At 38.5% G+C, this 26061-nt stretch overlaps 2 protein-coding genes across 5 annotated transcripts in view; one reads left to right on the top strand and one right to left on the bottom strand.

Annotated features, from left to right (window-relative positions):
- Window positions 1-6769, bottom strand: part of LOC126092363 (vesicle transport through interaction with t-SNAREs homolog 1B) — a 38489-nt gene extending 31720 nt beyond the window's left edge. The window contains exons 1-3 of one of the 4 annotated variants that reach the window (XM_049907905.1): window positions 6627-6763; window positions 6405-6543; window positions 3965-4092 (exon numbers count right to left, since the gene is read on the bottom strand). In XM_049907905.1, the coding sequence (XP_049763862.1) occupies window positions 3965-4069 (105 nt within the window). In that variant the 5' untranslated portion in view covers window positions 4070-4092; window positions 6405-6543; window positions 6627-6763. Of the gene's footprint in view, window positions 1-3964; window positions 4093-6404 lie in introns of all 4 variants that reach the window. The other 3 variants (XM_049907906.1, XM_049907907.1, XM_049907908.1) reach the window with 3 other exon arrangements.
- A 15-nt stretch (window positions 6770-6784) lies between these two features.
- Window positions 6785-26061, top strand: part of LOC126092359 (gastrula zinc finger protein XlCGF57.1-like) — a 242016-nt gene continuing 222739 nt past the window's right edge. The window contains exon 1 of the mRNA XM_049907900.1: window positions 6785-6896. The gene's annotated coding sequence lies outside the window, so the exon portion shown is untranslated. The remainder of the gene's footprint in view (window positions 6897-26061) is intronic.

The raw sequence follows: 26061 nt of genomic DNA, 5'->3' as shown, positions 1-26061 counted from the left end.
TGCTACATTTGAGAAATAATTGTTGAAAGCACTAGCAACATGTCTGGGGGTCAGTAACTTTATTTTTATTCATAATCAGCTCTATATTACTGTGATTAACTGGCCTGGTACCCATTTCTTTCCTTATAATTTGCCAGGTTGCTTTAGTTTTATTCTTGGAATCACACAATATTTTGTCATTTTCTAGTTTTTTTGCTTTTGAAATAACTCATGTTAGTATTCTTTTGAAATATGCAATAAAGTCAGGGTATTATGCTTGGAGTACTCATATAATCTCCTTTTATTTTGACATGATATCCTTATCCCTTTTGTAATCTACTTGTTTGTTTTTTGAGTAGAGTTCAACATAGTTGTTTTCTTGGGAAAAGCTATTTAAAAAAAAAATGTTTGAATGTAGCCATAAACTTATCATATTTCTCATTGGTCTCATTACAGTCATATACATCTTTCCAACTTTCACCCTCTAGGAGAGAACAAAAATATTTCACATTTTTTACACTGAAATTCCTTACAGTGTGTTGTATTCGACTGGGAATTTGGTGTCCTGAAACATTCACTGCAAGAATTTGAGCATAGTGATCGCTAAAACCCATGTTTACAACTTGTGTGTTATAGGCACATTTGCACGTATTTATCAAGATTGATCAATAATAGATGCAGAGGTAGGTGTTTCTCGAGTTGGTTCAGTTACTATTGGACTGATGTTGAACGATTGCAGTAAATTTATAATGTCATCTCTGAATTTATTGGATATTGAGAAATATAATTATATTTTTCTTGGGAGAGTGAATTTCTTCCAAGAGTTCTTCCGTGTTATTGTAAAACACTTTTTTATCTCCATCTGGTAACCTGTATACACAAATAATAACTGTATTTTGCCTTGTTAGTTCAGCAACAGAGAGTTCTTTTTCACAGGACAGTTTATGGTATTTAGTTACACTATTGAATTCAATATTTTATTTAACATATATATACAAGTACCCCCATGACTCGATATTTTCCTATGAAACATGCTTGCAAGTTTGAACTGAGGAAGGTATGTTTGCTCTAACATATCTTGTTTGAGCCAGTGTTCTGTAAAGCATAGTACATAAATATCATTTAGATCATTTAATATTATTTCTATTTCATTTAGATTATTTGGGAGTGACTGAACATTTTGATGGAGTAATTTAAAATTAGGGATAGGGCAGGTATCATTTCTTGCTTGACCATTTATCTCACTATTTGAGCTATTGTACTTGGTGGTAAAAAATCCTCATGTTTTCCAGGGATGGTATTCATGGCATTTACCGTGTGGCTTGCTGGTTCACCGTTTGTGGGTTCCTGCCTTTCTTCTGTCGAAATGTTCCCAATTTTCACTTTTTTCTGTCCTTTTACACCCATCTGTCCATTAATGACTGCCTTGTAGCTGCATTTGATGTCTTGAAATTTGACCTAGTAAATGTGTTGTTATGACTTTCATTGGGCTTATTTTTTGTTATAAAATGGTCCATAACTGTCTGTTTTCTCGTGGGTGGCACTTTCACTTTGAGACTGGCACTTTCTATCAGACTGTCCGTTTGCGTATGCTTTTTTTCTTGTACCGATCCTTGGTTTTTCAGTTTTTGCCATGTGTATGAAAGAAGCAAGCCTATTGCAAATGTGAATCTCCCTTGTTTGTTTAGATGTAAACCATGAGTTGTATATTCATTTCTTTTCAGACATTTTATTTCAAAATTCACAGATAATCTTTTCCTACACATGCCTGTGGCAGTGTTGATTTTTTCTAACATAATGCGGTTTGCAACTTTGATTTTTCCATTTAGACCTTGTGTATCATGTCTAAGCGGTATTGGATGAATTATTACATTATTTTTTGCGTGAGAAAGACTTTAATTCATAGTTCTTTAACAAAACCAGCACACAACGGCAGCTCTTTCAGAACACAGGTAGTAGAAGTGAATAACTGTTATTGTGCCACTTATCATCTACAAACAAATAATGCATTTCTCTACAACTTCAATTCAACTAAGACTACACAGATTTCACTTGTTCACTTGTTCAAGAGCATTTTTGCAAAGCTTGTGAGGTCGCCGTAAACAGCTTAATTATCTACTTCTAATAATGCTGCTAGAGTTGAATTAATAGACAGCCATAATTATTCTGTGAGGAGGTAAATTCATGCACCGATTGGTACATATCTCTTAGCATCAGATTGTTTACGGGGGCAGAAAAAGATCTGAAGGTTATACACAGTCACAAATGGATGCAATGAAGTACTCTCACTTCTGATTCCAAAGAATTTACAGTAAAGCATGTAATACAACTGTCAAATACATAAATTGTTTATATGAGGCTCATCCAGAAAGTGAGTCCTGATGCGACATGAAAAAAGAGTAAAACTAATAACGTAATAAAAGTGTTTATCGTACATGTAAGTACGTACCTTCCACCACTTTTCTACAATATTATGTCCATTGCTGAAAAATTGGTGCAGGATGCAATTACATTGTACAACCCTGCCATGGAAATTTGCCATCTGTGGTAATAATCAGCTGGTGACCTACTTTTTTGCACATTTTCAATGTTTTGGATGGACAAGTGACATGACCATGATATTCCCATCCTATATCATTCCCAGCATCTACCCTTAACACCAGTGTCTCAGTTACTTTGTTAGTTAGTTACTTTACTCTTCTTACTGAACTTTCTCGTTTTTTTAGAGGAATAATACATCCACCTACAAAAAAATGAGTGATTCATTGCCTTGTCCCAGTAACTCTCATTGATATGAAAAAACAGCTGCCATCATGTCAAGTTCATATTTGCCATTTTAAGGACTGGGAGCATCAGTGAGCACATTACTTTTCACTATAAATTTTTTTGTCATACAATAATTAACTGTTTGTAATGGTTTCAACTATCTAGTCATTACCAATAGCCTATAAATATTGCTTTCCTGATGGCTGCATCATAACATGCTATGAGTCAACATTTCATTGAGGCTCCTACCGTTGACTCCTAGAACATTTTGATTCAGCTATCAGCAAAGCTATATTAATAGGCCATTGGTAATGACCAGAAGGTTGGAAACGATACAGCCACTACAGTATTTTGTGATCATTGACTGAAATAAATTTTATAGTGATCATGTCATGCGCCATTCAATAAAAAAACTGAGTCTCATGTATGGTGGCTATTTACATAATGTCCATATTAATAGGCACATGTTATTGCTAGAAGACATCTCTCAACCAAATTTAAGTGACATATACTTCCAACCCAACAACAAACTTTGTCACCACACTTGTAAAAATAATAAAAGACAGACAGAGAGAGGCTTTACACACACACACACACACACACACACACACACACACACACACACACACACACACACTGAGAGCGAGGGAGGGAGGCAGGGAGGGGAAGAGGCAGGGAGAGAGGCAGGGAGGGGAAGAGGCAGGGAGGGGGCAGGAGAGAGAGAGAGAGAGAGAGAGAGAGAGAGAGAGAGAGAGGGGGGGGGGAGGCAGAAGAGAGAGAGGGGGGAGGGAGAGGGGGAGGGAGAGGGGGAGGGGGGAGGGAGGGAGGGAGAGGAGAAGAAAGTTCTGGGGTATGTAAATACTTCAGGAGTAAAGGAGATCACTCATCAAACAGCTGAAGCACTGAGTCATCCACAGGCATACACAAAAAGAGAAAGAAGAGTTGCTAGCTTTCAGAGTAAAGTATGCCTATAGTACGACTACAGATAAGGATCAAAATTTAAAGCACCTATTTCAAAACACAGGAATGGCATGACAGCGGATAACCAAGGTCGGAACCATAATGTATATATTTTATAATATAATTAGACAATATTGCACCACCAATCAGAAATCCAGCCTATTGTGCCTCCTATTACATTGGAAACTCCATACATGGAATGGGTGTATTACTCTTTTAACTTAAATTAAGTACCAGACATGAGTTTACATTCATTCACCTGGGAACGTGCCAAACTGTTCGCTGTTCGTTCCAGTGCCGCATGCCCTTCCAAAACCGTGCGTCGAACTGGATCATCCTGAATGTTTCCTGCCCAAGACACCATATTTTAAGGTGTTCTATAACAAACTAAAAAACAATAATAAATCTATATTTTTCCTGAGTTTCATTAATTAATTATACATAGCCAGACTTTTAGTCGCATTAGCATTGTTACATCAACAGTTTAACATTTAAAATGTATTGATAAGTGGTTGAAGTTACTTTCCAGGGAGGAGAAAAATGATGATGATGATGATGAGGAGGAGGAGGAGGAGGAGCATAGTTATGAGTTAGCATTCTGTTGATGTTAGAGACAGAGCAATCTATTAACTTGGCAATAATGGTGAAAAGACTGATTTAGGGCTTTATCTGATGAACCAATCTGGATTTTGTTATGGGGTTTTCAGGAAATTGTAGACCTATACCAGAAGTGTTAGGTAGGGATTACAGCTGCATTCTTCTTAAATATGAGTCTAGCTTATCTGATGTATTCAACAGCAGAAACATTAACAAAGTAGGCAAATATAATATACAATGTAATACACACTATTTTCTCAGAAGAGACAAAAAGCTTACAAACATGCCCATTACATTACATCAGTTGTATACCTGTTAAATGACACAAATGTATAAATAAATCATAAAACTTGGTTTAACATGATCTGGGGTTTATGCAACAAGAAACAAAGACAAAATTTCCAACGGAGAGAGAATCTATTTGAGGATTGTCATTATTCAGAAAGTAGAAGAGATGGTGAGCAGTAGAGAAAAATGTAGAAAAGGGCTATACATAGCCGAGTACAATAAGTAATCATCCTTTTCTACTCTGTCCGTCTTTCTCTCAGTGCCTCTGCTGTTTAGTGGCCAGCAATCTATCCAGATTGACTGAGAATTAAAAACTGAATGTGTAATCCATTATACAGGTCTCTAATAGTCTGGTTTTAGGCAAACTGCTGGATGTTACGGCTCACTCAAATTAAAAATGAAAGAAAAATCTATTTTTACCTAATGAATTTATAACTTATTGAAGACTGGAGCTTAAAACATATTAGTAAAAGAAGTTTGTTGCTGATATGCCAGCAAAAGATGAAAATAACTTCTGTATATAAGAATATTATCCAAGCAGGTGTAGGTAAACAACAGAAACACTGAAGACTGAGAAAGCAGAAGCAGCTTTTAAAGTAGTAAATTCTTTTTGTGGTTATGTAGAGTGCACATTCTCAGTCTTTGATGACCAAATAAAATGCAGTAGATTGGTGATATTTAAGTGTTGGTGCAATCTACAGAAGCAGCTTCTGACAGTTCATTCTCTCTGCGTTTGTTTCAGCTTTGACACAGTCAACTATCTTGAGGGTTCTTCTTCATTAATCAACTCATACGTGTACCTGGCAGTGCCAGAAAACAAATATTCATATAGATTGTCATAGGTAAAACAGGTAGCACACTTTGGTTTATTGGTAGAATATTGGGTAAATGCAATTAAGTCTACACAGGAGATTGTCTACAAAGCACTCCGCAACCGATCACAGAATATTGTTCAAGTGTGTGGGGCCTAAGCAAAATAGGATTTACAAAATAGGATCTACATATTGCATGTATACAAAGAACATGACTTGTCACAGGACGGTTTCACGCATAGGAGAGCATCATAGGGATACTGAAAGCACAAATACCAGATGCTTTTAGATAGACACAAACTATTCAGTACAAGTTCACTTACAAAGTTTCAAGAATCAGCTTTGAGTGGGGAGCCTAGGAATATGATAAAATACCTTAAGTTGGCAAGATTGGACAAATTACAAGACATAATGACAAGAAATACAATGAATACTGAATACAAGACATAATGACAAGAAATACAAAGAATACTGAATACTCTCTTGATTAAATTATCATGGATTTTCGTTCTGACCGCTGTTGTATGGCGCACAGATTGGCAATTTTTGGGAAGCGTTTTACTCTTTTTCTCCACGAAAATTGTCTTACCACATACATAGCTATATTTTGGAATGTATTATTCTAATACCTCCACATTACTCAACGGTACATCGAGTTGAGTACTGGAACTATGGTCATCTAAGAATTATATTTGTGAGCGTTGACAACGAAGTTGTATATTTGAAAATAGATAAATGAAGGCATCGTAAGGAACTTTTGTGTATCATACACAACTCAGCATTTCATTTCATATATAAGGACACAATGCTCCTGGCGGACTGTTCTTACGAACACGTAAAACTGGAATTCTCGAGATTCGTGCCTACTAGCATAAGAATTTCTACAGACCAGCTGTGTATGTAAATGTGTGTGTCTAAAAACTTTTAATTCTCACATTATTTGACACCTGTTTACTGTAGTCTATCGTCTCGCTAACTTGACAGTCTATAAATAACACTCACTCTTCAAATGGTGGCAATTTTCATGTCACGTAATCATCAAGGCTTCTTCCGTTCCGTTCATCACTTATAACGTATATTCCGGATTAGGAAAATTTTCAGTTCAAAATATTTTTGTTGTACTTGCTCATCACTGAATCATCTGCAAAGTGCTATCACTTAAGAGAACTGTAACAAATAATCTCTATGAATGACAGCGTCTTTAATTGAGGAACATCACAGTACCTCGCACTTATAATGTGTGTTGGAACAAACTAAATTAATGTTTCATTACTAAAACTGCAAGCCAATTTTTAGATCCACACTTGTCTACAAAAAAGAAAAATCTAGTGTCACAGTGAGCTCCCAACGCTCCCCGCTACGCATATCTTCGCCCCTGAAATGTAGCTTTCTTGTGTTGTAATGGTGACGCTGAGGTTGACGACTTATCAGGGGCGTGGAAACTGAGTTTTCAATTTTCACTTAGAATTTACGATTTGACACCTACAATGAACTGTAAGTATATTGCACAACAAATAAATGTTTGTGCTGCCCATTTCCATCCGTTGTAATTTTTATACAATTTCATTTAGTTCCATTTCGCGAAAGAAATGGGTTGTAGCAAACGAACTCCAGTCCAAAGAAATAAATCCCTACCTTCAGCGCCTTTAAGTTATACAATATTCAAGACAGTTTGAGTTGTGGTGCTAGCAAACAAGCGGTGTTTATTTTGAAACGAAAGATGTGTTGCGTTTGATAAAAGTTTCTTATACAACGTGTTTTTCTATTGTGTGATCCAGAGAAACTTATGAATTTGTCTATTTGAGAACCTATTTCAGCCCATTCGCTGGTGGAACATCAAGGGCTTTTAAACTGTTCTGTGGAGAGCTTTGCTAAATAGTAAACGTACTTTCTAAAGATGTAATGCCGTTGTACTCGCGTAATACTTATAAAACGATGATTTGTATCACGCTTTCTTGCTGTAACAGAGAGAACTTGAAATAAACCTACTCTTTCCAAAAATATCTTTTATTCGATTTATGGATGTATAGTACCGTAGTTTGAAGTTAAATAAAAAAAGGCCCGTTTTCTTGCAGTGAAATACATGCCGCTAGGTACCTCTAGAAGGTGAAGGCAGGATTCCATTTTAAACATTACAGAAGAAATTGCATTATATTTCAGAATTTAATGATCATGATGTGAAAATGCTTGAAAATGAATTTATCCTATACTGTTCGTGCACTTTCTATTTTAATAGTTCTGAATTGATATTTCTTCTAAGAATATGTTTAGTTTCGGAAATAAACCTAAGATTAATTTGTAAAAAACAGTATGGCAACAGATTTAAAAGATGTCCCGTGTGATTTCTCATAGTATGCACGTATATTCTTATTTGTGTTTAATAAAGAATCATACATTTTGACAGAAATAAAATCCAGGAACGTTAGTGCTTATTTCTAAATACCTGACAATAGGTAATAATAAGGAAAGGTGCTACTCACTATATAGCGGATGTGCTTGAGTCACAGATAGGCACAACAAAAAGAATGTCACGATAAAGCTTTCGGCAGGTAAGACCTTAGTCAACAATGGTGTGTGTATTGTTGACAAATGCCGAAAGCTTTGAGACATTCTTTTTGTTGTGTCTGTCTGCGACTCAGCACGTCTGCTATATGGTGAGTAGCAACTTCCCTTTTCATAATATTGTTACATTCAATCCTGGATTTTCTATTGTTTGTCATTTAGAGCTGTCTTTGCATTTTGTTGAAATGTTTTGGAGTATTATGAAAATTCAGAATGTGAATACAGCAACGCAAGTAAGATTATTAACAAAATGAAAATGCAAGATAGTTTACTTTTGTACTTTGGAAATCTCATTACATGCACATAGTGGGACCTACACAGTGATGACTTGTAGAACAACAAAAAAAAAATGATCGAACAGGCATTTTGACAATGACACTGCTATACAGAGAAATAAAAGGAATTAACAGGTAATTGAAATGAAAACCTTATGAACAACATTAATTAAGTAAATTTGAATTAGGGCTGCTAATGCAGAAAAAAAACTGCTGTTTAATGACAATCACTTATTAGGGCATGGCAGAGATTACATAAAAAAGTAGCTTTTCACAGATTAGTTTGCATCTACTTTTCAAGCATGTGCCAGTTCAGTTCTTTCAGCATCTCTGTGACACTCGTGTGTCAAACATGTGGCAATTGTGCTGCCCTTCGTTGTATCCATTCAATAGCCTTTGATAGTTCTATATGGTATGAGTCTCTCACACTTACGCTGTATTGCACAAGTGTTTTGTATCCAGTTTCCTTTGTAGACTAATTGCATTTCTCTAGTATTCTACCAGTCAGTTGCAGTCTGGCACCTGCTTCCCCTACAACTGAAACCATGTGATTGTTCCATTTCATATCTCTACAGATTGTTTCACAAAGGTATTTGTATGATTTACTGATTCCAGCTGTGACTCCTTAATGTTCCCAGCACACTTCCCTGAGGCACACCTGAAGTTACTTTCCCATCTGTTGATGACGGTCCATCCAAGATAACATACTGTGTCCACCCCTCCACCCATCAATAAATGCTCAGTCCCATTACAAGTCTCACTTGATACGCCGCATGATCATTTGATAAGTTTATGCATGATTACTGAGTCAGATGCATTTTGAAACTCAAGAAGCATTCTAACTGACTGTATTAGTCCATGGCTTTTAGAATACATCACATTACAAAAGCTCATATTAGGTCTCACATATTCAACATTTGCAGAATTCGTTGCCGTTTGTCAAGGAGGAGGTCATTTAGTTCAAAGCATTTCATTAGATCTGCGCTTAGAATGTGTTCTGAGAGTCTACAACAAATACCTGTCAATGATGCTGGATGGTAGTTTTTTGGATCAGTTCTGCTGCCCTACTTGTAGATGGGAGTGGCCCACGCACTCTTCCAACCTCTGAGCACAGTGCTTTGTTAATGAGATTGTTGTTGTTGTGGTCTTTAGCCCTGAGACTGGTGTGATGCAGCTCTCGATGCTACTCTATCCTGTGCAAGCTTCTTCATCTCCCAGTACCTACTGCAACCTACATCTTTCTGAATCTGCTTAGTGTATTCATTTCTTGGTCTCCCTCTACGATTTTTACCCACCACACTGCCCTCCAAAACTAAATTGGTGATCCCTTGATGCCTCAGAACATGTCCTACCAACTTCTTCTAGTCAAGTTGTGTCACAAACTCCTCCCCAATTCTATTCAATACCTGCTCATTAGTTATGTGATCTACCCATCTAATCTTCAGCATTCTTCTGTAGCACCACATTTCAAAATCTTCTGTTCTGTTCTTGTCCAAACTATTTATCGTCCATGTTTCACTGCCATACATGGCTACACTCCATACAAATACTTTCAGAAACGACTTCCTGACACTTAAATGTATACTCAATGTTAACAAATTTCTCTTCTTCAGAAACGCTTTCCTTGCCATTACCAGTCTACATTTTATATCCTCTCTACTTCGACCATCATCAGTTATTTTGCTCCCCAAATAGCAAAACTCTTTTACTACTTTAAGTGTTTCATTTCCTTATCTAATTCCCTCAGCATCACCTGACATAATTCAACTACATTCCATTACCCTCGTTTTGCTTTTGTTGATGTTCATCTTATATCCTCCTTTCAAGACACTGTCCATTCCGTTCAGATGCTCTTCCAAGTCCTTTGCTGTCTCTGACAGAATTACAATGTCATCGGCAAACCTCAAAGCTTTTATTTCTTCTCCATGGATTTTAATACCTACTCCGAATTTTTCTTTTGTTTCCTTTACTGCTTGCTCAATATACAGATTGAATAACATCAGAGAGAGGCTACAACCCTGTCTCGCTCCCTTCCCAACCACTGCTTCCCTTTCATGTCCCTCGACTCTTATAACTGTCATCTGGTTTCTGTACAAATTGTAAATAGCATTTCGCTCCTTGTATTTTACCCCTGCCACCTTCAGAATTTGAGAGAGAGTATTCCAGTCAACATTGTCAAAAGCTTTCTCTAAGTCTACAAATGCCAGAAACGTAGGTTTACCTTTCCTTAATATATTTTCTAAGATAAGTCGTAGGGTCAGTATTGCCTCACATGTTCCAATATTTCTGCTGAATTCAAAATGATCTCCCCCGAGGTTGGCTTCTACCAGTTTTTCTATTCGTCTGTAAAGAATTCGCGTTAGTATTTTGCAGCTGTGACTTATTAAGCTGATAGTTCGGTAATTTTCACATCTGTCAACACCTGCTTTCTTTGGGATTGGAATTATTATATTATTCTTGAAGTCTGAGGATATTTCGCCTGTGTCATACATCTTGCTCACCAGATGGTAGAGTTTTGTCAGGACTGGCTCTCCCAAGGCTGTCAGTGATTCTAATGGAATGTTGTCTACTCCCGGTGCCTTGGTTCGACTTAGGTCTTTCAGTGCTCTATCAAACTGTTCACGCAGTATCATATCTCCCATTACATCTTCTTCTACCTCCTCTTCCATTTCTATAATATTGTCCTCAAGAACATCGCCCTTGTACAGGCCCTCTGTATACTCCTTCCACCTTTCTGCTTTCCCTTCATTGCTTAGAACTGGGTTTCCATCTGAGCCTTGATGTTCATGCAAGTGGCTCTCTTTTCTCCAAAGGTCTCTTTAATTTTCCTGTAGGCAGTATCTATCTTACCGCTAGTGATACATGCTTCTACATCCTTACGTTCGTCCACTAGCCAACCCTGCTTAGCCATTTTGCGTTTCCTGTCGATTTTTATTTTTGAGACGTTTGTATTCCTTTTTGCCTGCTTCATTTACTGCATTTTTGTATTTTCTCCTTTCATCAATTAAATTCAATATCTCTTCTGTTACTAAAGGATTTCTATTAGCCATCGTCTTTTTACCTACTTGATCCTCTGCTGCCTTCACTATTTCATCTCTCAAAGCTACCCATTCTTCTTCTACTGTATTTCTTTTCCCCATTCTTGTCAATCATTCCCTAATGTTCTCCCTGAAATTCTCTACAACCTCTGTTTCTTTCAATTTATCCAGGTCCCATCGCCTTAAATTCCAACCTTTTTGCAGTTTCTTCAGTTTTAATCTACAGTTCATAACCAATTGATTGTGGCCAGAGTCCACATCTGCCCCTGGAAATGTCTTACAACTTAAAACCTGGTTCCTAAATCTCAGTCTTACCATTATATAATCTGTCTGAAACCTGTCAGTATCTCCAGGCTTCTTCCATGTATACAACCTTCTCTCACGATTAAGTTATGCTCCATGCAAAATTCTGAGATATCCAGCATATTATGGTTAAAGGGGGGATTAATTCAACTGCAAATTCACTATAGTAGCTGATAGGTATTCCACCCGGCCCTGGATCTGTTTTCAGTTTTAATGATTTCAGCTCTTTCTCAGAGACACAGGCACTAATATCAGTTTCACTCGTCTTTGCAATGGTATAAGAATTAAATTGCAATTCTTATACCATTGCATAAGAATTAAATCCCCCACCCCATGAACCATGGCCTTGCCATTGGTGGGGATGCTTGCCTGCCTGAGTAATACAGATAGCCATGCTGTAGGTGCAACCACAATGGAGAGTTATCTGTTGAGAGGCCAGACAAATGTTTGGTTCCTGAAGAGGATTCAGCAGCCTTTTCAGTGGTTGCAGGGGCACCAGTCTGGATGATGGAATGAACTGGCCTTGTAACATCAATCAAAATGGCCTTGGTGTGCTGATATTGTGAATGGCTGAAAGCTAAGAGAAACTACAGCCATAATTTTTCCCAAGGGCATGCAGCTTTACTGGATCATTAAATGATGATGGCATCCTCGTGGGTCAAATATCGCAGAGGTAAAAAAGTCTCTCATTCGGATCTCTGGACGGGGACTGCTCAGGAGGACGTCATTATCAGGAGAAACAAAACTGGTATTCTATGGATCGGAGTGTGGAATGTCAGATTCCTTAACTGGGCAGGCAGGCTACAAATTTTAGAAAGGGAAATGTATAGGTTAAAGTTTAAAGATATAGTGAGGTTTAGTGAAGTTCAGTGGCAGGAGAAACAGGTCTTCTGGTCAGGTGAATACAGGGTTACAAATATAAAATCAGACAGGGGTAAAGCAGGACTAGGTTTAATAATGGAAAAAAAAGGAACACAGATAAGCTAACTATTACAAACAGCATAGTGAATGCATTACTGTAACAAAGATAAAGCCGAAGCCCAGGCCTATCACAGTAGTACAAGTTTATATGCCAACTAGTTCCCCATATGATAAACGAATGAAGAAATGTATGATGATATAAAATAAATTATTCAGATAGTGAAGGGAGATGATAATTTAATAGTAAGGGGGGACTGGAATTAGGTAGTAGGAAAAGGAAGAGAAGGAAAAGTAGTAGGTGAATATGGAATGGAGCTAAGGAATGAAAGAGGATGCCACCTTGTAGAATTTTGCACAGAGCATAATGTAATCATCACTAGTACTTGGTTTAAGAAATGAAAGAAGGCTGTATACATGGAAGAGACCTGGAGACACCGGAAGGTTTCAGATTGATTATATAATGGTAAGATAGAGATTTAGGAACAAGTTTTAAATTGTAAGTCATTTCCAGAGGCAGATAAGGGCTCTGACCACAATTTTTTGGTTATAAACTATAGATTAAAACAAAAGAAACTGCAAAAAGGTAGGAATTTAAGGATATGGGACTTGGATAAACTGAAAGAAGCAGAGGTTGTAGAGATTATTTAATTGGATAGATAAAAAATCTACTCATCAAGCAGTGGCAGAACACATACATAAAAGACTGTTGTGATTGGCAAGCTTTCGGAACCAGTGGCTCCTCCTTCAGGCAGAAGGGTTGAAGGGGAAGGAAGAAGGGTGAAGGAAAAGGACTGGAGAGATCTAGGAAAAATGGGTAGATTTTGGGAAAGTCACCCAAAACTGTGGGTCAGGGGAGACTTACTGTAAGGGATGAGAAGGAAAGATTGATTGTTGGGTGCTGCATTGGACAAGATTTGAAAACCTGAGAGCTTAAAGGTGGATGACAGGGTAATATGCAAGACAGAGATTACTACTAAAACACTGTGCACGAGTTAATAAACGTGAAAAGCTAAATGCATAGTACATAACAGAGGTGGGAAGGGGCAGTGAAAAATAGACGGGAAAGACAATGAAAGCTGTAGAAAACTATAACAGTGAAGCAAAGAGTAGTTACAGTGAAGAAAAGCTGAGACAGAATAAATTAACGTAAATTAATGCCAAGAGGGTGGCGAGAACTAAGGACGTGTAGTGCTAGTTCCCACCTGCAGAGTTCTGAGAAACTGGTGTCTGGAGGCTAGAATCCAGATGGCACGTGTGGTGAAATAGGCACCGAGGTCACGAATGTCATGTAGAGCATGCTCTGCAACACAATATTGCGAGTTCCCAGTATATACACTCTGCCTATGCCCACTCATCCTCATTGATAATTTGGTGGTAGTCATGCCGATGTAGAAGGTTGAACAGTTTTCACCTAATAGCTAGTATATGACGTGATTTTACAGGTGGCCTCCCCTTGATAGTATATGTTTTGCAGTTACAAGGCTATTATAGGTGGTGGTAGGGAGGGTGCATAGGTCAAGTCTTGCAGTGGGGATGGTCACAGGGTAGGGAGATGGGTGCAGGAGCATAGGGTGTGACAAGAATATTACAGAGATTGGGAGGGTGAGAGAAAGCTCTTCTAGGTGTGGCAGACAAAATTTCCGACGGAATGGATCTCATTTCAGGGCATGATTTTAGGAAGTCGTGGCCCTGTCGAAGTAGCTGATTAACACATTCCAGACCAGGATTAGATGTGATGGCTCAGGAAATTTTCTTTTTAACTAGGCTGGAGGGATAATTATGCGCAGTGAAGGCTGAAGTGAGAATGTTGGTGTATTGCTGTAAAGCAATAGCTTTCCTTTGCCCTCTCAATCTCCGCAATATTCTTGTCAGACCCTATGCTCCTTCTGCACCCATCTCCCTACCCTGTGACTCCTATTCCTGCGACGGTCCCCACTGCAAGACTTGCTCTATGCACCCTCCTACCAGCACCTACAATAGCCGTGTAACTGGCAAAACATATACTTTAAAAAGGAGAGCCACCTATGAAATTATGTGTCATAGACCAGCTATTATGTAAACACTGTTCAGCCTTCCACATTGGCATGACTACCACCAAATTATCAACTAGGATGAATGGACATAGGCTGAGAGTATATACTGGCAACTCGCAATATTGTGTTGCAGAGCATGCTCTACAACATGACATACGTAACCTTGGTGCCTGTTTCACTACACGTGCCATCTTGATTCTAACCCCCAGACACCAGTTTCTCAGAACTCCTCCTTGGTTCTTGCCTGCGTTAATTTCTTCCATCTCAGCTGTTCTTCACTGTAACTACTCTTTGCTTCACTCCATTTTAGTTTTCTACATCTTTCATTGTCTTTCCCGTCTATTTTTCATTGTCCCCTCTCACATCTGTCATATATTGTGCACATAGCTTCTCACACTTATTAGCTTGTGCACAATGTTTTAGTATTAATCTCCGTCTTGCATATCATCCTGTCTTTCACCGTTAAACTCTCAGGTTTTCAAATCTCGTCCGATGCAGTGCCCAACAATCAGTCTTTCCATATCATCCTGTACAGTAAATCTCCCCTGACCCACAGTTGTGGGTGACTGTCCCAAAATCTACTCATTTTCCTAGACCTCTCCAGTCCTTTTCCTTGACTCTTTTTCCTTCTCCTTCAAACCTTCTGCCTGGAGTAGGAGCCACTGGTTCCGAAAGCTTGCCAATCGCAACAGTCCTTTATGTGTGTGTTCTGCCCCTGCTTGGTGAGCAGATTTTTTATGTATCTGATTAAATAATTTTATCAATAATTGATTCTCTTAGAGGTTGTAGAGAGTTTTAGAGAGAACATTAGGGAATAACTGACAAGAACAGGGGAAAGGAATACTGTAAAAGAAGTATGGGTAGCTTTACTAGATGAAATAGTGAAGATAGCAGAGGATCAAGTAGGTAAAAACATGAGGGCTAGTAGAAATCCTTGGCTAACACAAGAGATACTGAATTTAATTGACGAAAGGAAAAAATATAAAATGCAGTAAATGAAGCAGACGAAAAAGAATAAGAATGTCTCAAAAATGAGATCGGCAGGAAGTACAAAATGGCTAAGCGATTCCTGATGGCTAGAGTTCAAATGTAAGGATACAGAAGCATATTTTACTGGGGGTAAGACAGATGCCGGCGTGTAGGGAAATTAAAGAGATGTCCAGAGAAAAGAAAACCACATGTATGAATATCAAGATTTCTGGTGAAAAACCGGTCCTAAGCAAAGAAGGGAAAGCAGAAAGATGGAAGAAGTATATAGAGGGTCTGTGCAAGAGCGATGTACATGAGGGCAATATTATGGAAATGGAAGATGACATTTATGAAGATGAGATAGGAGGTATGAAACTGCATGAAGCATTCGACGGAACACCGAAAGACCTAAGGTGAAACAAGACCCTGGGAGTAGACAACATTCTGTTATAACTACTGATAGCCTTGGGAGAGCCAGCGATGACAAAATTCTTCCATCTGGCGAGCAACATGTATGAGACAGCAAAATACTTTCAGACTTCAAGAAATATATAATAATTCCAATTCCAAAGAAAGCAGGTGCTGACAGGTTTGAAAGTTAGCGAACCATCAGTTTACTAAGTCACGGCTGCAAAATAATAACATGAATTCTTTACAGACAAATGGAAAATCTGGTAGCAGATGATCCTGGGGAAGATCAGTTTGCATTCCATAGAAATGCGTTAACTCGCGAGGCAATACTGACCCTAAGACTTATCTTAGAAGATAGGTTAAGGAAAGGCAAACTTACGTTTATAGCATTTGTAGACTTAGAGGAAGCTTTTGACTGTGTTAAAATGTAAATTCCATGTGACTAGGGCCTCCCGTAGGATAGACCATTCGCCTGGTGAAAGTATTCCGATTTGGCACCACTTTGGCGGCTTGCACATCGATGGGGATGAAATGATGATGATGATGATGATGACAACAACAGAACACCCAGTCCCTGAGCGGAGAAAATCTTTGACCCAGCCGGGAATCGAACCCGGGCCCTTAGGATTGACAGTCTGTCGCACTGACCACTCAGCTACCAGGGGTGGACTTTGACAGTGTTGACTGGAACACTCTCTTTCAAATTCTGAAGGTAGGAGCGATCAAATACAGGGAGCAAAAGATTATTTACGGTTTGTACAGAAATCAGATGGCAGTTATAAGTGTCGAAGGTTACGGAAGGGAAGCAGTGGTTGGGAAGGAAGTGAGACAGGTCTGTAGCCTATCTCCAGTGTTATTCAATCTGTATATTGAGCAAGCAGTAAAGGAAATGAAAGAAAAATTTGGAGTAGGAATTAAAATTGAGGGGGAAGAAATAAAAGGTTTGCCAATGACATTGTAATGTTCGGAGACAGCAAAGGACTTGGAATAACAGTTGAACAAATGGACAGTGTCTTGAAAGGAGGATATAAGATGAACATCAACAAAAGCAAAACGAGGATAATGGAATGCAGTCAAATTAAATCATGTGATGCTGAGGGAATTAAATTAGGAAATGAGACACTTAAAGTAGTAGATGAGTTTTGCTATTTGGGCAACAAAATAACTGATGATGGTCGAGGTAGAGAGGATATAAAATGTAGACTGGTGATGGCAAGGAAAGAGTTTCTGAAGAAGAGAAATTTGTTAACATCGAGTTTAGATTTAATTGTCAGGAAGTATTTGTGTGGCGTGTAGGCATGTATGGAAGCGAAACGTGGATGATAAATAGTTTAGACAAGGAGAGAACAGAAGCTTTTGAGCTGTGGTGCTACAGAAGAATGCTGAAGATTAGATGGGTAGATCACATAACCAATGATGAGGTACTAAACAGGAATTGGGGAGAAAAAGAATTTGTGGCGCAACTTGACTAGAAGAAGGTATTGGTTGGTGACACATTCTGAGGCATCAAGGGATCACTAATTTAGTATTGGAGGGCAGCATGGAGGGTAAAAATCATAGAGGGTGGCCAAGAGCTGAATACACTAAGCAGATTCAGAAGGCTGTAAGTGGCAGTAGTTACTCGTAGATGAAGAGACTTGCACAGGATAGAGTAGTGTGGACTGAATACAACAACAACAACAACAACACAAGAAAATTGGGACATTACTCCTGGGTTTTCCTTTGTAAAAGAACATATGGAAACTGAGTGAAGCATTTTTACCTTTAATCTCCTACCTGTAATTTTAGTTCCTATTTCACTGTTAGTGGTTCATGGTGTGGGTTCCTGTAGTCATGTCCTAGTTCATGAACCACGGGCAACGTATGAGTGGCCAAGTAAGTGGTCCCGACAGTCGGGATACCAGTTACTTTGGAATAAGGCTGGGCATCTTGGACATATTCTGAGTCGTGGTCACCTTTGTGCTCATATGGCAAAGACTACCAAATCCACCGATTAGTCCCTCAGCCGTTAGGGGTAAAACCCAATGGGACTCATGGCAAGTAAGGCTAGCAACCTGCTTCCCTGATACTTTAAATATGATGCTGGCAACAATCAGAGCAAAATGCCTCGGACCTTTGGAGGTGACGGAGTCCCACATCTGACAAACCAGAGACTCCTAAGATACGACTTGGCAAACAAATGGTAATGAGATGGGGAGCTATTAATATCAATGGGGGCTACTCTGGGAAGAAGGTAGAGCTGGCAGAGGTTGCAAGTAAGATGGGACTGGACGTTTTAGCTGTTAGTGACATTCGGGTAAGGGGTGAGAAAGAAGAGGGAGTGGGAGAATACAAGGTCTACCTGTCAGGAGTCAAAGCAGGAATAGCACAATGGGGTGTAGGGCTTTACATCAGGAAAGAAATGGAACCCAACGTAGTTGCAATAAGGTATGTAAACGAACGACTGATGTGGATAGATTTGACAGTGTCTAGCGAGAAAATTAGGATTGTGTCAGTATATTCGCATTGTGAAGGGACAGATCAAGATAAGATGGATAGTTTTTATGAGGCACTCAGTGATGTAGTTGTTAGAGTAAAGGACAAGGACAGTGTTCTGCTCATGGGTGATTTTAACGCCAGGATTGGAAATCGAACAGAAGGGTATGAAAAGGTTATGGGTAAATGTGGAGAGGATATGGAGGCCAACAGGAACGGGAAACAGCTCTTGGATTTCTTTGCCAGTATGGGCTTAGTAATCACAAACTCCTTTAAACATACGTACATTCACCGGTATACTTGGGAAAGCAGGGGAACCAGATCTGTCATTGGCTATATAATAATATAATAACAGATCAGGAATTCAGGAAGGCTGTGAGGGACACACGTGTATTCAGGGGATTCTTTGATGACACTGATCATTATTTAATCTGCAGTGAAATTGGGATTGTGAGGCCGAAAGTGCAGGAGGTCAGGTCCATATGTAGGAGAATAAGAGTGGAGAAACTTCAGGATAAGGAAATCAGACACAAGTACATAAAAGTGATCTCAGAAAGGTAGTCAATTACAGTCATTGGAAAAGGAATGGAGAAGGTACGGGGACACAGTAGTAGAAGTGGCTAAAGAATGTCTTGGAACAGTAGTGTGTAAAAGTAGGGTGAAGCAAACAGCTTGGTGGAATGACACAGTCAAGGCAGCCTGTAAAAGGAAAAAGAAGGCGTATCAAAAATGGCTACATACTAGAACTCAGGTAGACAGAGAAAGTTATGTTGAAGAAAGAATCAAAGCCAACCAGATAATTGCAGCATCCAAGAAGAAATCTTGGGAAGACTTTGGAAACAGGTTGGAGACTATGGGACAAGCTGCTGGAAAACCATTCTGGAGTGTAATTAGCAGTCTTCGAAAGGGAGATAAGAAGGAAATGACAAGTACTTTGGACAGGTCAGGAAAACTGCTGGTGAATCCTGTGGATGCCTTGGGCAGATGGAGGGAATATTTTGAAAAGTTGCTCAATGTAGGTGAAAATGCGATCAGTAATGTTTCAGATTTCGAGGTAGAATGAGATAGGAATGATGGAAATAGGATCACATTTGAGGAAGTGGAGAAAATGGTCAATATATTGCAGTGCAATAAAGCAGCTGGGGTGGATGAAATTAAGTCGGAACTCATCAAAAACAGTGGAATGTCAGGTCTTAAATGGCTACACAGGATAATTGAAATGGCCTGGGAGTCGGGACAGGTTCCATCAGACTGGACAAAAGCAGTAATCACACCAATCTTTAAACATGGGAACAGAAAAGATTGTAACAGCTATAGAGGTATCTCTTTAATCAGTGTTGTGGGTAAAATCTTCTCAGGTATTGTTGAAAGGAAAGTGCGAGTATTAGTTGAGGACCAATTGGATGAAAATCAGTGTGGGTTTAGGCCTCTTAGAGGTTGTCAGGACCAGATCTTGAGCTTACGGCAAATAATGGAGAAGTGTTATGAGTGGAACAGGGAATTGTATCTATGCTTTATAGATCTAGAAAAGGCATATGACTGGGTTCCTAGGAGGAAGTTATTGTCTGTTCTACGAGATTATGGAATAGGAGGCAAACTTTTGCAAGCAATTAAAGGTCTATACATGGATAGTCAGGCAGCAGTTAAGAGTTGACGGTAAATTGAGTTCATGGTTCAGAGTAGTTTCAGGGGTAAGACAAGGCTGCAACCTGTCTCCACTGTTGTTCATATTATTTATGGATCATATGTTGAAAACAATAGACTGGCTGGGTGAGATTAAGATATTTGAACACAGAATAAGCAGTCTTGCATATGCGGATGACTTAGTTGCGATGGCAGATTCGATTGAAAGTTTGCAAAGTAATATTTCAGAGCTAGATCAAAAATGTAAGGACTGTGGTATGAAGATTAGCATCTCCAAAACGAAAGTAATGTCAGTGGGAAAGAAATATAAACAGGTTGAGTGCCAAATAGGAGGAGTAAAGTTAGAACAAGTGGACGGTTTCAAGTACTTAGGATGCATATTTTCACAGGATGGCAGCATAGTGAAAGAACTGGAAGCGAGGTGTAGCAAAGCTAATGCAGTGAGCACTCAGCTACGATCTACTCTCTTCTGCAAGAAGGAAGTCAGTACTAAGACTAAGTTATCTGTGCACCGTTCAATCTTTCGACCAACTTTGTTGTATGGGAGCGAAAGCTGGTTGGATTCAGGTTACCTTATCAACAAGGTTGAGGTTACGGATATGAAAGTAGCTAGGATGATTGCAGGTACTAGTAGATGGGAACAATGGCAGGAGGGTGTCCACAATGAGGAAATCAAAGAAAACCTGGGAATGAACTCTATAGATGTAGCAGTCAGGGTGAACAGGCTTAGATGGTGGGGTCATGTTACACGCATGGGAGAAGCAAGGTTACCCAAGAGACTCATGGGTTCAGCAGTAGAGGGTAGAAGGAGTCGGGGCAGACCAAGGAGAAGGTACCTGGATTCAGTTAAGAATGATTTTGAAGTAATAGGTTTAACATCAGGAGAGGCATCAATGTTAGCACTGAATAGGGGATCGTGGAGGAATTTTATAAGGGGGGCTGTGCTCCAGACTGAACACTGAAAGGCATAATCAGTCTTAAATGATGATGATTTCACTGTTAGTGTATGGATACTAGCTTTGGCGCCACTATAAACCTTTATATAAAACCCATATTGCCTTGGTTTTTATGAAGGACCTTTTGATAATATTTTACTGTGGCAGTTACTAAACATTTCATGCAGTGCCCTCTTGGCAGCCCAGCCAAATGTGTTTTATTAAAAAAAAAAAAAAAATATATATATATATATATATATATATATATATATATATATATATATATATATATATATATATATAATAGAAGGAAACATTCCACGAAGGAAAAATATAGCTAAAAACAAAGATGATGTGACTTACCAAATGAAAGTGCTGGCAGGTCGACAGACACACAAACGAACACAAACATACACACAAAATTCAAGCTTTCGCAACAAACTGTTGCCTCATCAGGAAAGAGGGAAGGAGAGGGAAAGACGAAAGGATGTGGGTTTTAAGGGAGAGGGTAAGGAGTCATTCCAGTCCCGGGAGCGGAAAGACTTACCTTAGGGGGAAAAAAGGACGGGTATACACTCGCACACACACACATATCCATCCACACATATACAGACACAAGCAGACATCTCAGATGTCTGCTTGTGTCTGTATATGTGTGGATGGATATGTGTGTGTGTGCGAGTGTATACCCGTCCTTTTTTCCCCCTAAGGTAAGTCTTTCCGCTCCCGGGACTGGAATGACTCCTTACCCTCTCCCTTAAAACCCACATCCTTTCGTCTTTCCCTCTCCTTACCTCTTTCCTGATGAGGCAACAGTTTGTTGCGAAAGCTTGAATTTTGTGTGTATGTTTGTGTTCGTTTGTGTGTCTGTCGACCTGCCAGCACTTTCATTTGGTAAGTCACATCATCTTTGTTTATATATATATATATATATATATGGGAAACATTCCACGTGGGAAAAATATATCTAAAAACAAAGATGATGTAACTTACCAAACGAAAGCATTGGTATGTTGATAGAGACACTAACAAACACACACACAAAATTCAAGCTTTTGCAACCCATGGTTGCTTCATCAGGAAAGAGGGAAGGAGAGGGAAAGACGAAATGATGCCTTTACATATGTCTGCTTGTGTCTGTATATGTGCGGATGGATATGTGTGTGTGTGTGCGAGTGTATACCTTTCCTTTTTTCCTCCTAAGGTAAGTCTTTCCGCTCCCGGGATTAACGCTTTCGTTTGGTAAGTTACATCATCTTTGTTTTTTATAAAAAAACACACACACACACACACACATATTCTATTAGATGCTTAACTATCCAGTGCATGGTCAGCTATTATTTTTATTGTTTTAAACTTGAGCCATAGTTCCTCTGCATGTTAAAGTTGAAACACTCATCTGACCATCCTGATTTACGTTTTTCATGATTTTCCTAAATCACTTAATGCAAATGTCAGGATGGTTCCTTCAAAAAGGCATGGCAGCTTTCATTCTCCATTCTTCCCTTATCCAAGCTTGTGCTCCACCTCTAATGATCTCGTTGGTGACAGCACATCAAACACTAATCTCCCTCCTCTTCCTCTGCATGTTCCTGTCCTGAACCAAAAGTTTCTAGTTGCTCATTGAGGGATGACACTACTGCTTCTTTGTCTAGTTTACTGAACATATAAATCTTTTTGTTTGTTCTAGTTACTGTTTATGCTTTGGAAATCATTGTTGCTACAAGTACCTTATCATCAACGGTACTATCTTTAGTGTGGGCATCCTCAAAGTGGTCAGATCTGTTCTTGCCTATAGATCCAATATATTTTCCTCATGAGTGGAATTCTAAACTATCTGTTCTAGGTACAGTAGTTTTGAAAGAAGATATTTAGTGATGTTTCACAGGATGTCTTGTCATGACCACCTTTAATAAAAACTGTAAGTATCCCAGTTGATTGTTGGATGGCTAAAATCTTCTCTGAAGAGTCCATTGGCAAACTTACACACTACTGAATGGAGAGTTTTTGCTAAAGTTTTCAGTTACACCATGATGTAAGTCTGGTGGTTCATAGAAGGATCCAATTATAATTTAATGCCTAGCCCTGATACTGAATCTTGCCCAAATAATCTTGCTTCAATTTCTATCTTGAGGGATTTGAATTTTTCGTCTAGCACCACAAATGTACCACCTCCATTTCTCATTAGCTTATCCTTTCAATATACTCTAAAATTTACCTCAAAAATCTCACTTCTGTTAGTTTTTGCTGGAACTAGCACAATGAAATAAATAATTCTGGATACGAAAAATGCAGGAATAAGGCAAGCTATATTTCAACAGCCATAGCTACATAGACCAGTGCATTTCAGTATGTCGGTAAGATAATGCCACAGAGTACACAACACACAGTCATAGAGGCCTATTACCCTCCATGCAGTACATTTTGCTGTACACACATTCACATACAAAACATATTGTTCATATATCTCCAACATCCCCCTTTGAACAGATATTTTGGATGTCTCCTTCACAAGTCAATCATATTGTCTCACTGTCTTCTGAAATTTCTCCTTGTTCAAAAGTTTGGTTAGTAGATCAGCCAATATCTCTTCTGTGCGTAAATTGTCCACTTCAGTATTCCCTTGTTCTAAATGACCCGTTATAAAATGGTGCATTATATTAATGTGTTTGATTCTGGCACTAGTAACATTATTTTTGCTAAATTTATAGCTCCCTTGTTGTCACAGAATATCTTGATGGATTCCATACTGATTTTAGGCTCCATATCACTTATTAGAGTCCTGATGTGCAATGCTTCTTGAATTGCTTGTAAGAGAGCCATATACTTTGCTTTTATGGTACTCAAGACTACTGTTTTCTGTCTTTTACAGGATCAGGAAAAAAGTCCTCCCCTTAATCTAAAACAACATCCAGTAATGGAATGTCTGCTCTCCTACCCACTTTCCCAATATGCATCATTATAGCCATCAAATTTTATATTTCCCATTTTACAACATCTTAATTTATAGTCTCATGGCTCCCTAGTGTTTCTCTCTTGGGCTTTTGCAGATTCTAGTTACGGTACATTTGTGGTGAAAGCAATATCAGGCCTTGATGTTTGTGACAAATATAAAGGCTCCCTACTGCCTCTAAATATGGTACATTTTCATCGACTCTACACCTTCTTCATTGGTCATTAACTTGGCTCCTGGTTCCATCGGTGTAGAAATGGGTTTAAGGTCACTCACACCAAAGTTTTCCAAAATTTTCTTAATTTATGACAACTGGACTGTGCACAGCTCTTCTGTCTTCTTATTTTTAAAAGTCTTCACATCCAGATATTGTTTTACCTCTCCCAAGTCATGCATGTAAAACTTGGTTTTTAATTCTCTTGGAAAACTGTTCATCTGTTCTTCATCTTTAGTTGGAAAGGAGAAATCATTCATCCATATCGCCATTATTGTGACCTCTTCTTTTCTTCTTTTATAATAGAGACCAGGATCTGCCATAGACCATTTCGTACCTATCTTAAGCAAGGTTTCATGCAGACGTATGTTCTAGCAATGGCTACCTTGTTCCAATCCATATATACTTTTCTTCAACATCCAAATCTTCCCTTTTTCTAAACAAGTTTTTCTAGCTTCTTCTGGTGGGATCACATATACATTTTCACCTAATTTCCCATTTAAGTAAGCTGTCTTCACATCCATTTGGTGAATTAGTATATCTTTTATTTCCAGGGCTGAATGGCATCTTTAGGTTCATATTTTACCACTGGTGAAAACGTTCCTCTGTAGTCTATCCCTTCTTTTTGTGAACATCCTTTGACTATGAATCATTCTTTGTATTTTGGTGTTGCACACTCAGGATTTTTTATGCCAAACAGTCATCATGATTGTATCAGTTTTTTCCATTTTGATAAAGTGACTCTAATTCTCTTTCCATAGCATCTCTCCATTGTTGAAAATTTTGATCATTCAACTGTTATAGGTTTATCATTAAAAGGTTGGGCTATATACACTTCATAATCAGTGTATTCTATAGGTTTAGGTACAAGGGAGGGATGTCTCAAAATATTTTCTTCATTGTCTAGAACTTATCTTCATAGAATGTATCTATATGCTTGTTTCCAACTTCTTCTTCCTCTTCATTTTTTGTTTCTTTTTCAGAATTAATATTTCTTTCACTTTCTGATGTTAATGAAGTGGTGTACTCTCTTGATGATCCTCTTTTATTTCATTGTTATTATTCTCAAGGAATACAACATTTGTACTAGTCAGTACCTTCCTACCTGGAGTTTCCATTATTTGATAGTCAGTATTGTCTTATTTGTAGGATTCCTGAGTCGGTAACTCTTTGAGTCTTCACAGTAGTCTACAAAAATATATTACTTACATTTGGGTCCCATTTTCCCCTCAGTTGTTTTGGGATCTGTACCATCCAAAAATTCTTTAAGTTACTCAGATCTGGCTTCTTCCCTGTCTGCACTTCGTAGAAGATTCTGTTTCTTACTGCTTTGGTAGGCGATCGATTGATCAAATACACAGCTATTGATAGTGTCTCAGCCCAAAAACATTTAGGTAAACCAGCATCAGTTAATTTACCTCTTGCTTTTTCAACAATGGTCCTATTTGCTCTCTCTGTGACTCTGTCCTGGGATGGACTGTATCTGATCTCATTCCTACTTCCTCCAAATGTTTTTTGAATTTTTGGTTGTTATACTCTCTCCCATTATCAGATCTGACAATTTTAATCTTCTTTCCCATTTCCCTTTGTAACATATTACAAAATTTCTCAAAAATGTCACTCACTTGATCCTTAGAACTTGAAAAATAAACATGGTTATATCTTGAATATTCGTCTGTAAAGGTAAAAAAAAAAATGGCTTCCTCCTGTAGATTCACATTCCATCCGTCCACAAACATCTGTATGTATTTAACTGCAATACATCTGTGCTTCTGCTTTTGCTAGGATTGAAAGGCAGTCTAGTCTGTTTCCCTTTCTGTGAAATATGTGTATACATATTTCACAGATTTATTTACATTTACTGCAGTCTTCTGTTTTTGTCACTACATCCTTTAATAATGACGTGCCTTTTCTTTTTAGGTGCCC

This window comes from Schistocerca cancellata, chromosome 7 (assembly GCF_023864275.1).
Source record: "Schistocerca cancellata isolate TAMUIC-IGC-003103 chromosome 7, iqSchCanc2.1, whole genome shotgun sequence".
NCBI classification, from domain to species: Eukaryota; Metazoa; Arthropoda; class Insecta; order Orthoptera; family Acrididae; genus Schistocerca; species Schistocerca cancellata.
This window is presented reverse-complemented; position numbering and strand designations above follow the sequence as displayed.